The sequence below is a fragment of the Pleuronectes platessa genome, chromosome 13 (genome assembly GCF_947347685.1).
Source record: "Pleuronectes platessa chromosome 13, fPlePla1.1, whole genome shotgun sequence".
In the NCBI taxonomy this organism is placed as follows: domain Eukaryota; kingdom Metazoa; phylum Chordata; class Actinopteri; order Pleuronectiformes; family Pleuronectidae; genus Pleuronectes; species Pleuronectes platessa.
The window spans coordinates 10,273,822-10,289,518 of NC_070638.1; the positions used below are offsets into that span (position 1 = coordinate 10,273,822).

A 15,697-nucleotide genomic window follows, 5' to 3' on the forward strand; every position below is an offset into this window, starting at 1 on the left:
CCCCAGGATGATGAGAGGGAGGCTGACTCTCTCAGGACAGATTTGACAGGTTTCAGAAGTGGGGGAGCCTGCAGCTAGAAGTGTCTGCCTGCACCCTTAGGAGCCGTAGTGAGGGCTGGTGTGGAAACTGTGATTGGGAATATGTGCTTAAGACAAACAAAACAGAAGAAAGTGCGCCTGATTTAAAGTCGTACATGTTTGTGTGCGTCTGTGTGTGTGTGTGTGCACTTTACTTATGTCACGGCACGAAGTACAAACTCGAAAAAGCTACAGGATGCACTTGCTTTAAAATCCGCCAGAGTCTGACAAACGCAGTCGCTTAATTAGTTTACTGTTTAGCTGCTGCCCACACGTTCGAAATCACAACAGCTTACATCCCAAAACTTTGACACAGGCTCTGACTCAATATTAGCAGTCATCAGCTTATAGCAGCGAAATCATCTCCCACAGCCGACGTGTTTGTGTTGCCTCCGAACGCCAGGATCAGCCCCTGCATTGTGAACTCCTAGATTAAGCAGCAGCCAACACATGTAGGCTAGACGAATAAATAAATGAAAAGGCGAAAGGGGGAGAAAAAAAAAAAGGATCAACTTTTTTTTTTTTCTCCTCTTCCTCCCTGCACAAACAGCTTAGTATTGGTGCAGTGCAGCCTGCAGAGAGCACCACCCTGCCAAAATAAAGATGAGCTGGGGCCTGTAGTAAAGGAGACGTCTGCCATGGGCGGCCCCTGAGATCTAATCAGAGGGCTTAATATCCCCCACAGCGAGGAGACCTTGGCCCCTCAGCCCCCTCAGCCCTGACACCCCTGACGCCCAACCCGGCTCAGCGCTCTGCTCAGCTCCGCTCTGGCTCCACGGCCAACAAACTCCACAAAGTTTTCTCTCTCTCTCTCTCTGTCTCTCTCCCTCTCTCTCCCTCTCTTTCTCTCTCGCCTATTCTCTCTATTCTCAGCAGGGAGAGACACAATGGCCAGCCACTGATCCTGTTTGGATGTGGTTTTGGATTATTTCTTCCCTGTCTCTGTATGTCCTCAGTTCAACCCGTGAGGAAGGAGAGCTTCTGTTCCTCGTCTAAATGGGCAGCGCAACAGCATTTTCTAATATGACTCATTGCTGCCAAATGCCAATACAGTGTCCCTCAGTTGCCCCGTATCCGCTTATCCCTTCATTACAAGCTGCATGCTAATTTGAAGAACAGAGATGCAGACAAAGCGTTTGAATTGTAACCTCTCGCAAATGATTTAACGGTAACTGGTTAATTTGACAAATGCTTAACTAATGCATTTATCTTATGATGCAAGCCTTTAAACATTTCGGAGCTGAACCCAAATTTTCACACACAAAAATTAAGTTGCTGAGCTCTGATTTACAAATTGGCTAATAATCTCGTAAGTGCCCTGATCTTATTTTACGCTCGGACACTCGTGGCTTTGAATACCGAGCTATAATTTGGCTTATGGCTCTGAATACAGTGGTTTGATCCCAGTCTCCCCAGTGTGTGCCGAAGTGTCCTTGGGCAAGATACTAACTCCATGCTGCTCCTGACAGCAGAGCTGGAGAAAGTGCTGCACATTGAAAGACACGCTGCATGACTGTGTGTGTGAACGGGTGAATTGCTTAACCTTTCACCTTAAAGTGCCTCGACTAGTCATCAACACTGTAAAAGTGCTGTATTAACACAAACCATTTACCACTTTAAACAACACACAACACATCATGTGTCTCTTCCTGGATCTGGACCAGATACACATGTAAACAGGGAGAATCGGCTCACTTGACGTCTCAGTTGTGTTTAGCCCCATCGTACAGTATTTGAAGGCCCCCCCAAGTCTCTAATCCATTTTTATTTTTGCTGTATTGACTTTTTCCTCCTCTAGCCAAAGACATAATGAAGGCTTCCTGCAGCTGCTGTGACCTGCTTCTGTGCGGCATATGCATATAAAACACAGCAATAGAAACAAGCTATTGTTCATCATTTGTTACCCCACTAACACAATTGTCATCTCTCTTTTTTTCCGGAGCATTACAAACACGCGTTCTGGCCGAGTCCTTAACCTTGAGCGGAAAGGTTTTTGTAACAGGCTGCGGAACCAGCCGTCGATCCGCAAATTATGTTTGTCTTCATATCGCTGTGGTCGTTAGTTTCAGAAATGGACCATGGAGTTGTTGTTTGTTCATTAGAGGAGGTTTGTTCATTTCTGGTTAACACGCTGCCATGTTGCAGAGACAGCTGTCACCCCGGCATTAGCAGTCGGAAGGCGTCACCTCGTGTGTCTGCCGCTTTGGATCTAAACTTTTCATTTCCCAGGTCAGGAGTGTGACATTCAATGAAGCCGAGTGCGTCTCGAGTGTACGCGGCTCAATAATTAATAACCACTCTCCCAGGTGAGCTCAAATTGGGACACCTTAATGTTGCAGAGCCCCCCCCCCCCCCCGCCGCCATGGGGCTGCTGCGACCCCCCAAAGCCATCTCCGACAGACACCTCACCTTTTGAGGCGATGCTTTTTTTCCCCTCCTTCTGCTCGTGGCCCCACGGTGCATGCATTAGAAGAAAAGTTATTTTGAGCCGTAAGAAATTCAAATGAAGCCCCCGCATGCTAACTTTTCCAGAGCATCCAGACCTTTGAGATTAGACAGCCGTCCTTAAAGCACAAGGGTCTGGGATAACAAACGGCATGTTTGAAGTGCTCCTTGGAGAGTGCAGGCACACACACACACAAACACACACACACACACACACACACACACACACGCACACAGCGCAGACAACCACACATGCAAGACACATGCACCCAAGACGCACACAATCACACCCCCCTTAGCTTTACAGCGTGGACTGTGGCTGAAATGTATGGTATATGTTTTAAGTGCCAGCGAGTTGTTTGTTTATATGATGGTGAATGTAGCCTGAGTCTGCATGAATAAATAGCGCAACACCATGAATATTTATATTGTCAATATAATTAGCGATGTAGACTAATGGAGGCCATGTTTTCCACTTGAAGCCATGCCAATTTTTTTGTGGTTGTTGTTTATTTTCTGGCTTGTTGTCCCCACAGTAGTGCTAAATAAAGAGCATCATTATTCCCAAAACAGTTTGCTGCCACTCGCTCGGTCTAGTACCATGAATATGACCACTCTAGTTTTACGGTTAACACCTAAATCGTTCTCCTTTGTTTCAATTATACATCTCATAACAATGTTTTTTTTTTCACGCTGGATTGTGTGTTTATTTGTTTGTAATTAAGTAGTTTTACTTGCCATCTGACACAGTCTTCAGTTTTTATTCAGGCAGATGTGGCTTTGATCTTGACTTTAATGGAGGCAACAAGGCTCTTCTCTAATCTCACTGTGCCATTTTTTTTAGAAACAGAATGTGTACAAGATTCTGAAAGGCCTATAAAAATTGGTACTAACACTTATAAAATGTCTTTTCTGTCCCGGTGTCTCCCTTCCCCCTGTGCGTGAGCAGTGTTTGTCCAGGCCAATAAGCTCCAGCAGCACATCTTCTCTGCCCACGGCCAGGAGGATAAGATCTACGACTGCTCGCACTGCCCGCAGAAGTTCTTCTTCCAGACGGAGTTACAGGTGAGCCTCGGGCTTGGCGGAGCAAAAGGGGCCACGGGCACAAACCCTGACTACTAATCACACATGACAGCTTAACAAACACTAAACACCGGGCTCCAGCTATCCCCTCCATCCCGGGCCGGGGTGAGGGATTCAGAAGGAATTATTTCAGTCCGTTTCCAAAACTCATTTGTGATGTGCAGATATGATTTGATTTGCTTATTAGACCAGCAGAGCACTAAAATATCTGGAATTAGAGGATTAGCGGAATGCTCATTTTTGAAGAGGTAATTACAGACAGTGCAGAGGCAAAAACACAGCCGAGTCAATACGCCTGCATCTCCCCTCCTAATCACAGAGGAGGCCTCATGGCTAAATATGAGCTGCTTCCTCTGGGAGACCGTATCTGCCCTTCAACAAAGTTAGCAGTTGGACTTATGAACTCGCAATGTTAGAGAGATAATCCATTTTCTAGCAATCTTTTCCTCTGGTCCTTGGAGAAGCAGGAAAAAAAAATTAAACAGACCTTATTATATTATTTCACTGTGGTGGTGTTTTCAAGCAGCTCTGTTTTGTTTGGGGGATTCTCCACCGTACACATGGCACACTTCTCATATCCAGATCTTTTTCTATTACCTTCCTATTACCTTCTGAAGCTAAATCATTAAAACATGAGCTGTATATACGCATCCTGCTCAATCCAATCACAGAAACTATTCCTAATTTGCCTTAAGCGCAGGATGAAAAACCAGCAGCTCCTGACCACATCCTCTAAGTGCACCGCCCTGAAAGTTGGATTAGCAGCGCTGCGTATTAGCAGGTAGCCAGAGGAAGTATCCAGGGCTCGGCTGCCTATTGATCGGCAACGATTTTCATATTGAGATTCAGCTTGTAAACACAGAGGCGTGTGCATGCCAGGAGGAAGGTGAACGTGATCATTATCCACTGGTCATCTGAACACCACAACTATGAATAAAACACACCCTGATCCGGCAACATGCAACTCCTCCACACAGAAGGTTATTTAACAAGCGTCGCTCTCCTGCAGAGAACATGGAGCCTTTTCATTCATGCCAAGGCCTCCTATTTATCACATTTCCATCCCTCATTGGCACGAGCAGACTCTCTATATAACCAGGGTTGTTGCAGGCACCTGTAAACAATCTCAAATAACCTGGGGATGTTTTCTGACTTTTCCTTCTCCTTTTTTTTTGTGACATTTTTTGGAATGAAGTGATCTCCGCCTCCCGGAGGTGTTGTTTCATGCATGATTATATTGTTTTACACTCTGTGTGAGGAGACAAGAGCAGAACATGAAAGACCTATGGCACTTTGTTGTGAAACAGGGGGTTATGAAAGGAGAGCGGGAATGAGCTTGGGGGATAAGACAATCATTATGCTCAACCTGTGCCATGCTGCAGAGGTAGTCCCATGTGAGTGCATGCTCACTCCCTCTTATAGCACTTATAGACACAAGCACATATACTGTTCCCTGTCACATGCATACAGAAATAACCAAAGTGTCAGAGCGTATTTAAATTGTGACCATCTCAAAGCTATTTTAGTTTTTTTTTTCCATCTTTATTTTAGGAAGCAACTTCTGAAGTTTGCAGTGTTAGATTTGCCTTTTTCACTGTCTATAGTTAAAGCCTTCAACAAACAGTGTTGGTTGGAGTCTTGTTTTTAGTTGTTGTTTTTTTTGCGCAGTTGCCATTTCCCATGCATCACACTTCAAAATGTCTCACTGACACGGGGCAGTCGTTTGTCAGTCTGTCTGAAGTGGAGCTGTCTTCCAGCAGCGGGAGGAGCGCAGCCTCCCTCTCTTTGCCGGGTCTTGAGTTTGGAGTTTCTCCCTGTTTCTCCCTGACACTCTGGTCCGCTCGCCGGCTGCCTGGGCTCCTCATCTCTCACAGTAGTCGGAGGGGTCAAAGGGCCAGTGCAAGCTGGGAGAAGGAGCGGCGAGAGGGAGAGCTGCCACGGCAGGTAAAGGGAAGCAGGAACGATATTTTATTAATTTGCTGCTGAGATCCTGAAACAGACCAAAGGCTGTGACAGGTATCCAGTGCACCGCTCCACTCTCTCCCCCACCGCCTCCCCCCGTGAACTCTACCCTGCGAGGGGCTAGCCAATTTTCGCCAGCCTGTCGAGATGGATGATGGGAGAGCATCCGTCTAATCAGCCCTCCCAGGACCCCCCGCCCAGCCGCCCCCCTCAGACCGGCCAGATTGACTGACTCCTGGGCCTGTGTGCCCCAGAATCCAGATTCCAAAGGAGAATAATCTCTCTCTCTCTCGCTCCCTCCATTTCTCTCTTTCCTCTTTCTTCTGTAGACAAAAAAAAATAAGCACTGAGATGCATAGACCACCGTTCCCCTCAAAACCCTCCAGAGGTCTCTCCTCCACCATCACACACATACTCGCACAGCCTCCACCCTGCATACCCTTCTCCCTCACCCCATTAAAATATGGAGCAAAGTCTAGATATTTCATGAGGTGCTGATGGGGAGGGCAAGTGGGCTGGCTGTGCGGCGCTCTCTCTGACCCTCAACTGCTGGCCACCCCTTGAGCAACGACGAGGCAAAGCTTCACTACTCGCTCTCACCAAATATCAAATCCACCGTCCTCTGGTTCTAAAGGCAGCCGTCCCCCTGTGAGAAAAAAAAAGGTCCCAGGGTTCCAGCAGGGGCCACGTTGCAATGTGAAACTTGATAATAAACTTCCTTCTCCCTCTGCGTTGGCTTCAGATACAGTAGCTTTTCACACTGCGGAGGGAACTGAGCCACTGACAATGCTTCTAGGCTGGATTAATTAACCAGATTCATTAACTGATGAACGCGGAGTATTAGCCACAGCTTAAATCTGACATTTCTCTGAGTGCAGTTCATTTGTGAGGAAACGCACAAGTTTGCCTCCTCGGGCGACGCGGTGCGCCGGAGAGCTGCGATCGGAGACGTCTCTCCCACCGATGCCGCCATTCCTCTGTCGACGAGACAATGAGATTGAGGTTACACAACGGCGAAGATGACGTTTTCTTTTTTCCCTGCGCGAGATTCCCTCGTCCCTTTTAAGCTGGGCTTGTCTCTTATTCCCCTCCATCCTCCAATTTCATTATCATTCGTCGGAAGTGACACGAGAATGTAAGTCATGTGCTAAGTCGTGCCGCGATCGACGGAGGAGTGGAGGGACCGGGGTACACTGTACGACTTCTCCCTCCTCTCAGACGCCCGCAGGACACGTACCTTAATTGGAGTGTCTTTTAAAAGGATTCCTTCAAAGACGATCCAGAGCGGCGCGGCCTTAATGAGTGCTGAAAGTGACAAGAGCACATCTGCATCATGTTCTACTTCCCCACACAAATGAGATTCTCCTCTCCCCGTGTGATAGCCATTATTGCCAAGCTGTGACCAATTCCACTGTTTTAATTAAGCATATTTATAGGCTTCATGGTCACCGGGTCAGAGTAAACAGCTATGTGTGTCATAACGTCTGCCTGAGACGGAGGGAAGGGGAGAGATGGACAGTCTGGGAGAGAGGAGGCGGCGGGAGAGAGAGAGCAACATAGGAAACAAGTGCGGGAAATGGGTTAAAGAAATCAGCATAGTGTCTTCTAGATGTTATTATAGGCTAATAAACAGATTTGCTCTGTTTATTCTAAGAACGATGGCACTTAAAACTATATTCCAGGCATTTATTTACCCCAAATAAACAATGTCACTATTCAGTGTGAAGCACAGACACTCAATTCCCAGGAAGTTTTCCTTTTTTCTTTTCATTTTTGTGAATTTTAAAACATGCCCCCGAAAACCGCCCCAACTGCCCTGCGCCCCAAACACGTGGTGGGAAAAAGCAAAGCGCGGCGTGTTTGTCCCTCAGTGGCTCTCAAACGCCCCGTTTCCTCTGAATATCTTGATCTGCCAAGTGTGACAGCTCCTCACGCGTTTGAAAGTCGCATATATATTTATTTCCTTTTATATGACAACTTGTTTTTTTCTTCATCACCCCAGGTGCTCGCATTTCTGTCACCATTTCATAAAAGTTGCACTACAAAATAAAAGAACAGTGAATTAGAGAAGAAGAAAAAGAAGAAGAAGAAATAGAGAGAGAGAGAGAGGAGCTGTTTTCAGAGGCGCTATCATTAATATTTTAGCTTATTTATAATTATGTACAACACTGTACACACACTGCACCGCACTGTTAACGGGGACATAAACACTCTTAGATGACTAGTGATGTTTCACAATAGTAGTGTTCTAGTTTTGTAGGTGGATCAGAATTAGACAGCATGACAGACCTAATGATCCTGGGAGGATACCCTTTTTCTCACTGTGTGTGTGTGTGTGTGTGTGTGTGTGTGTGTGTGCGTGTACTTCTGTGTGTGTTCTCTATGTATTTGTCTTTGTCTCTGTCTCTCCCGGGGTCTGATATGTGCATGCAAACATATTGTCTGGAGGGAGACATGACAAAAACTCCCAGAAGCCTTTGAGCTGTTCCCTTTTTTTTCTTCTTCTCTTTTCCTCTGTTGCACCACTGGGGAAAGTTAAATCCAAACAAAGAGGAGACGCTTGGTTGTACTGTGCTAGAATCCATCACCGGATCTCTCCCTCAAACATGTCTCCTTTACTTTTTCTTAGTTGACTTTTTCAGCAACTTTGATAAAACAAACAAAAACAAACATTTAAGACGCTTCTGAGGAAATTCACAACACAGGTTTGATTTACCGTCTGCAGTGATTTGATTTGTGAAGTGTCTCTTATGCTGTTGTTGTTGTTGTTAACAGAAAAAGCAGCAGAGGCCAAAGTAAACAAGCATTAGAACAATGATTCCCTCTTGAATATGATATTCACAAACAGCATAAGTAATTTAACTCTTTGGATTTGGAGGAAAGGATGAACGACACCGATTGTCGGTCTATTATAAGCTGGTTTTACGATGGCGCTCCTCCGTTTCAGTGGGAAAACATGAGAGTGCAGATCGGCTCTCGCTTCCTCACAGAAGCACAGAGGAAATATAGTCCTCAAAAAAGATCCACATCCAGCAGCACGCGAGAGGGAGGTGGGAGCGTGGCGGTGGTGGTGGTGGTGGCGGGGGGGAGGTAGGATGCTCTGTAGCGTCCCTAGTCAAAGTCTGTGCTCGACTGAAGTGGTTAAATGTGAGAGTAATTGTGTTTTGTTTCTGGGACTGACATGTGGAACCCCATGGACCCCATCTCCCTCCCAGTGACAGGCAGAGATCCTCCCCCCTCGCTCTGTCTAATTAGAGGATGTAGCCCAGGGCTCGTGTCCCAGGAAGACCCATCCCCCTCCCAAGATGGCTCCCCAAAGAAAGCCCTTAATTGGGTTCTTTAGTCATAGTCTTCATTTCGGCTGGAAAGGCATCTGTGTGTTGCTATCACCTCAGAATACAGTTTGTATCGCTCTCTTGTGTTGTTTTTTTTTGCCTCTCCTTTCTCTCCTCTCCCTCTCGCTGGTCCGCTCTCTATTGCTTTCCCTTCGCTCCCTCGCCCCGTCTCCCACTCTCTCCTCACTTAATGAGGCCCCATAATAACACAGCAGTTGTGCAGTTGTTTTGCTACCTCAGTCAAACAGCAGGATCACTGCATAGTGTGTTTCTAGTACCATTCACTTGTCTACTTAGACAAGGTAATGAGTATCATTTGGAGCTACAAAGCACCAGCCCACAAAAAGGGTGGTCCGTCATCTCCGGGTTGCACCTCACCAGCACTCGGTCGGGGTAGTTAGACATCTAATCAAAGTGTTTCAAGCGTTATGGATTTATGAAGGCTTTTTACAAGCGTTCAGCGTGGACACAAAACGACACACACACACACACCAGGAAGACACAACGAAATCTATCGCTGTTGTCACCGTATAGCCCGGTTGTGTTACTGTATATGACCACGGCTCCCCGGGCACCTCACTTCAAACAAGACGGTCTGTTACCAAGGAGACGGGGCCCGGCTGTGGCACCACGGTGTTTGGGGTCAACCGTCCCCACGGCCTGATAAGTGATGACTGTGGAGAACGCCAACCGCCGTGTTATTTATTTATTTGATTGTGTTTCTTCATTGGCTAAACTAGGCAGCGGTAAGCCTGGCCCGAGGTCAGAGCAGGGGAGGATTACTCCCTCAGTGGACCGGTCAGCGGTAGGGAGTGCACAAAGGGAGGGACCGAGTCAATACCGGGCCGAGCTCAACACACCATTAAAGATCAAGGCAGGATGCGGCGTGCCTCGTCTCTGCTCCACAGTGTGTCGAGCGATAGGAAAACACTTTGAGCAGTTTTCGCAAAAAAAAAGAACCCGGAGAAGAAGTCCATCACTCCGTCTTTCAATCATCACAGGAACATAAATGTCGCTCCCTTCGCTCGGAGTCATCCGGCAGCTCGGCGCCTCGGAGACAGACCACAGGTTCTTTGTTTTAGCATCATTAGGTGACGTTGTCTTATGCGTTAATTAAATTCCTGAGTGATGACTCCGGCTAGGCGCAGGTCTCGGTGGTTTTGTGCGCGCTCCCCGTGCTCCAGATGCAGCGCTCCACACTCATACTGCTCGGTGTCGGGGAGAGGAGCCGGGGTCTGACTGATAGAGGCTTTTAATCAGAGCTTAGAGGGGGATGTTTACAATTTTCTGACTCCTCTTTCAAATTTTGATTATAGATAAACCAAATCAGACACTTTAGCTGCAGGGGTTAAAAATGAGTGTGCTTAACTCTTCTAATTAAATAGTTTCATTAATGACTAATCCTCACTGTAAGTAACACTTACTTGACTCACTTACAGACCTTCATTACAGAATATGGTTTCTAACATTAAGTTTAGATTTCTTCTTTTCGCAGTACTTAATAATTCATCATTGCAGTATTTACAGAGAATATCCAAACTTTATCTTTATTTACTCTATTTTAAGTTTTGTATAAATTTACAAAATGATGCATTAGAACTCATCATTATCAGTTCTGTAGGTGTAGTTTTTGTGTTTTACTGTTTTTTTTATAATGCATTAATTACACTTCAGAGTAAATGCAGTTTTATTGTACACTGTGTAAAACAACTATTACCATTTGAGTTGAATTATTTGTTGTTTGTTTCAGTAGCATTACTTCTTAGTATTCACGGTTTTACTAAATGTATTAATATACATTTTTAAATAATATACTTAACATAATAATTAGCACTAGATTGTTGTAATTTAAAGATTCAGCGTTTGTACCTGAGGTCTACATAATGCGGCACATTCTGGTGAGTTCACTGACCAGCTCACAACTCGTGTAAAAACACACTCTGTTTGTCTGAGGAACCTTGAAGAGGCCCCGGCCTAGAAAGCTGTTATTGCCCACTCAGCGCTCTAACCGCTCGATAAAGGCTAGGTTTAGTGTTACATGCTGAAAAGCACCAGGTGGAGGCGCAGACACGATGTACTTAACATGTGCTCGGCAGGTATTAACATAATGCTAATCAAACATTGTTAGCGTTGCCATTAAGCTTTACATCCTCTCTCTGTGATGTTGGACAATGGGAGGATTGTCTCTAATGCAGCGGGATCAGATGAAAGAGGGGATGTGTCTGCGGATCTCGCTCCGTGGAGCTGATGTAAGAGGTGCACCTCTGTTGCCTCACTGGAGACCGGGTGCTATCGATGGAGACCGGAGCAATAGGGAACGACATAAAGAATGATTAGTTAATAAATCAACTCCCCAGCCTGCTCGCACTTTCCCGCTCTCTGCTCTTCCCCAATCGTTCTCCATATTTCCCTCTTGCCGTCTGCGGCAGCGTTAAATTCCTAAGACATATTGCACCTGTTTGCATGGGTACACAAGACCCCTGCTGGGTGTTCTCCCTCCTCTTCCCCTACCCCTGAGGGCGTTGCAGTAGGGTGATGTAATCAGATGAAAGTGGTGGTTTAACGGTGGCACAGAGCCGGTGAGAGGAGAGGAGAGGAGAGGAAGAGGCTCGCTCCGAGCCAATGCAGCCAGTCTTCATAAGGGAGAAGCGGGTGCGCATTATTGATCAGAGCAAAATTTAATTTAGTGGAGAATTGACTGCTGTGGTTTACCTGAATGCTGCTGGTAACTGGGCCCTGCAGCAGGCCGGTGTGGCCAGCAGGTGGTTGAAAGGATTGAGGAGGAGATTAAGGGTTGGAGAGAAGGGAAGGAAATGGATGATAAGGGGAATGGTGGAGTTTCAGGGGGAATTGGATGGCATTGAAGGAGGGAGTGAGGACGAGAGCTAAAAGGCTTAATGGAGGGCATCTAATCCTAAATTGCGGTGATTCTGGTGTGACACCATTAGTGACATCCTTCTAATGGAAGGCTGGACATTTCTGACATTTTCTTGCATTAGGTGTTTCACATCTAAATTGACAGTTTTGGTTGTCGGTGTTACACTTATGAAGAGGTACTTAAAGAATTAAGGACAAAGATCGGAAAGTGAATGTGCACCCCCTCCTTCACCCTCTGTTCCCAGACACAGAGCAGTTTATAACCGCTCTGTGGAGTTCACTATCCACGGAGATAAAGGTATCTGTTTCATTTTTCCTTCAACGTTTTTCCCCCTCTTCTTTTCCTCTATTTCCCTTTAGTCTGCATGGCTGCCACAGCCACTGAAGTCGTTTAACACCGTCCTTGAGAAAGCCCTCAGTGAGAAAACTCCTGGCATGTTTAAGGAAAAGGTAGAATGCAGTGTGTGTCAGACAGAGCTGGGACATGCAGGGAGGGGGGGAGGGGGGGCATTCCCCAGAGGGGTTATTTTCCCCTCTAATAGCTGTTACGAGCCCTACATTATATCCAAGGAGCTACGTTCCTTTGGGGTCCAGACACACACACACACACACACACAGACACACACACACACACACCTCGACGCACTGGCACACTCACACAAAGGCATGCACACTCAGTTGAGTACAACTCTGTTTCTCTGTGTCTCTCTGTTTCTCTCTCTTCCTCATACACACAGATACACAGACACACAGACAGACGCACACACACACACACACACACACACTGAGTCCTAGCCGCTTTGCTCTCCCCGTGTCAATATCCTGCCATTTGAAGTCACGTACTGCAGGGGCTTCTGGGAGTCGCCGAGGAGCCAGGCTGACGGGTAATGGGCCGCATTCATTAATAAGGTTGCCGTGCTCCTGTCCCTCCTCAGCAACGCCAAGGATGTCTTCACCGGGGGGTAGGGGGAGGTTGGTGGAGTGCGAGGAGGGGGGAGGGAGGTGAGGTGAAGAGAGAGAGAAAGGGAGAGAGAGAGAGAGAGAGAGAGAGTGCGCCCCGTGGGGAGTTTCCTCCCAGACTCACTTAAAGGAGCTTTATTTCAGCAAGAGAGGAGAGAGAGCGAGGAGCTGTCTGGGGCCGCCTCTTTAAAAAAAAAAAAAAAAAAAAGGGAGAGCGGGGCCCAGGCGAGCCACGCTAACCCTTACAGGGGTCACACTCCTGCTCCCCGTCAAACAGCTTATTACCCCACCTGTCGGGAAGTAATCGCCCCGGCTGAAAGGAAAGCCGTCAAGGTGTTTAAATGCTTTATATGGAAGCAGCTGAAAAGGGTAAAGAGGGAAGGAAGCAATGCAAAAGGGGGCTAATAGTTATCTCGCGGCACCGCCCGAGGGACCCCGCACCGACAGGACTGAAGGTGACTGCTTTGGTAAACCCCCCCCCCCCACACACATACACACACACACACACACACACACACACACACACAGGTTGGAGTAATCATTTTAGATCATATCTCTCTCTCTCCCAGTTCCATCTCGAAAACTAGCAAAGCAGTTCAGATGGTTTTATTTTCCCACGTGCTCGCTGGCTTCACTGTGGCACCTATTTCCAGGACAAAGTGACCGTGTGCATCGAGGCGTGTGCGCACGTGCTCATGCATGCGTGCTGACGACTCGGTGACAGGTGTGTCTAGTCCGTGCCAGTGTAGAGAGTCCAAGGCCGTGTTTTAAACCGAGCGCAGCAAGTGGGGCATGTAGTTTGCATTAAAGGGATTAGCAGTCACTTCAAAAGATGACCTGGATTCAGCCCACCAGGGACACCAGTTACACACCCCCTGGTCCACACTCCCTTTAAAGAACCTGGCACAGCTGCCCCACTACAAACACTCTCAATGGTCTGTGTGTGTGCCTGCATAAATTTGGGGGAGATGCAGCGAAACAGAGCGGTGCCGTCAGCTTGTTATCCTGTCAGAGTGAATTTTTGCACCTTTACATATTTGCAGACGTGTGGGGGGGGGGATCAAATCGTCAACAGCCCGGCACCTGCGCCCGAACAACTTTTCCATTTTGCTCCGTATACGTCTGCGGCAGCACGCTCAATAGGTTTAAGAGTCAAAGGACGATATTCCATCAGGCGTGTCAGAGCCATGTTATGGATTTGTTTCCATGGACACAGGCTTTGATCAGCAGGCAGACTTTATGGGATGTTATCTATCGGCGGTCTTCTCCTGTGCTTGCCATAATCCCAACGCGAGCCGCCATTGATCCACGGGCAGGTTTTGACTCCTGTGTGATTTAATTGGACGTGGATAATGAAAGCCCAGTAATGATGATGTACAAATGTCAAGATAATCAAAAGACACCCCCGCCTGTCAGTCCTTTCAGTCAGAAGAAGATGCGGCCCTGGCGCCGAGCGGGAATACCGCCTGTGTTATGAAAGGAAAGAAAAGAAAAAGTGAAGAAAGCTCCTGTTGTATGTGATCATAACGTCTCCCCCCCCGTTTCTCTTTGTGTCCTCGCAGAACCACACGTTGACTCAGCACAGCAGCTAACATGGCAGAGATCAGCGGCCGGAGAAGAAGGATCACGTGAGGCGGAGAATGTCTGACCGCCAATTACCGTCAGTGTAGTTTTTTCCCGCTGACCGTCTTGCACTGAACTTTCAATTCAGTTTCACCACAAGGAACCACGCCACAGCAAGAGAAGAAAAAAAAGAAGCAAAGAAAAATAACAGAAAGAGGGGGTAAGAACATAAAAGAGCCCTCTCCGTTCTTTACCGACCATTATTTCAAAAATAAAGAAAAAGCCAACGTGTTTGTACATAGAATTCTTCATGTGTTGCTTAACTACAGCTATATTGCAATCTTATACAGTATTTGCCAATGTACAGTTCGAAATGTTTGTCCAAATGAGAGATGGGGGGGGGATAAAAAAAAAAGAAGATCAATAACATTGTTAATCAGATCAGATGTGACTCAACCAGTTGTGTGAAGGAGAAACGGGGAGCCGCTGAGAGAGCAGGGGTCTGTAGGATGTTGTCAGGAGGAAACTCTTTTCATCAGCTCCTACTGCGCAGCGTGTCACTCTGCATCCTGACACGCTCAATCATCACGGGGTCGGCTTGATTCACCAGCAGAGGCTGAGATCTTGTCCGTGTGTCTGTCCCAACGCGGCCACACCAGAGGACCAGCTGAGAACGGCGGTGCGACTAATCTGCGCTGCCTGTGCTGGCGTTCAGATGAAAAAGAAAAAAAACAAAACAGCCAACACAGAGGAGAGAGAAACAGGACAGGATGCTGATATATGCAAACGCAGTGACACAGATTGGGAAAAGGCTAGTTCCTCTGGTTGGCTCGTGAAACAGAAGCTCCCATGTGGCTCTCAGAGCATGGGGGGAAATCTTCAGCCCACTGACTCAACCTGTACATTTCTGTTGTTAATGTTTACTGCTCTTTGAAGCCTGGAGATTACTGGATTTTGTTTTTTCCTATTCTGTTTTGTTAATCTCTACATGTTTTTCACAATGGGGGAGTAAATCCGCTCGGGGATCCACCGCGGTCACAGGACCCGGTCCCTGGCTCTCCTGGAGGGCGCCCGAGTGCCCGTCTCCCCTTTTTCTGTTGCAGTATCCCATCGCTCTCTGCTCCAGCTGGAAGCCACTGTGGTGTTGTGGCACCACACAAAACTTTAAACCATTCTGTTATGTAAATGTTTTGCATTCATTGAACCTGAGATGCACTTTTGTATGAAACTTTAATGTTTTGACATTTTGACTGAGAAATGTTCGTACACAGTTTACAGGAAATCACCATCTCCTGCAGCTAGAGGACCGTTATCTCCGATGTTATTAAAATGTATTGTATAAAATATGGAGTTCTGTATTTGGCAGACCTCGTTTTTTTTTTGTGTTGCACATG

The 15,697-nt window shown here is 46.9% G+C and overlaps 1 protein-coding gene across 1 annotated transcript in view; it reads left to right on the forward strand.

Moving 5' to 3' along the window:
* Window positions 1–15,040, forward strand: part of LOC128454531 (zinc finger protein 521) — a gene marked incomplete in the record, with an annotated part of 105,504 nt that extends 90,464 nt beyond the window's left edge. Inside the window, 2 exon segments of the mRNA XM_053437950.1 lie at window positions 3,470–3,588; window positions 14,303–15,040. Of these exon segments, the coding sequence (XP_053293925.1) occupies window positions 3,470–3,588; window positions 14,303–14,332 (149 nt within the window).
* Window positions 15,041–15,697: the final 657 nt, after the last annotated feature.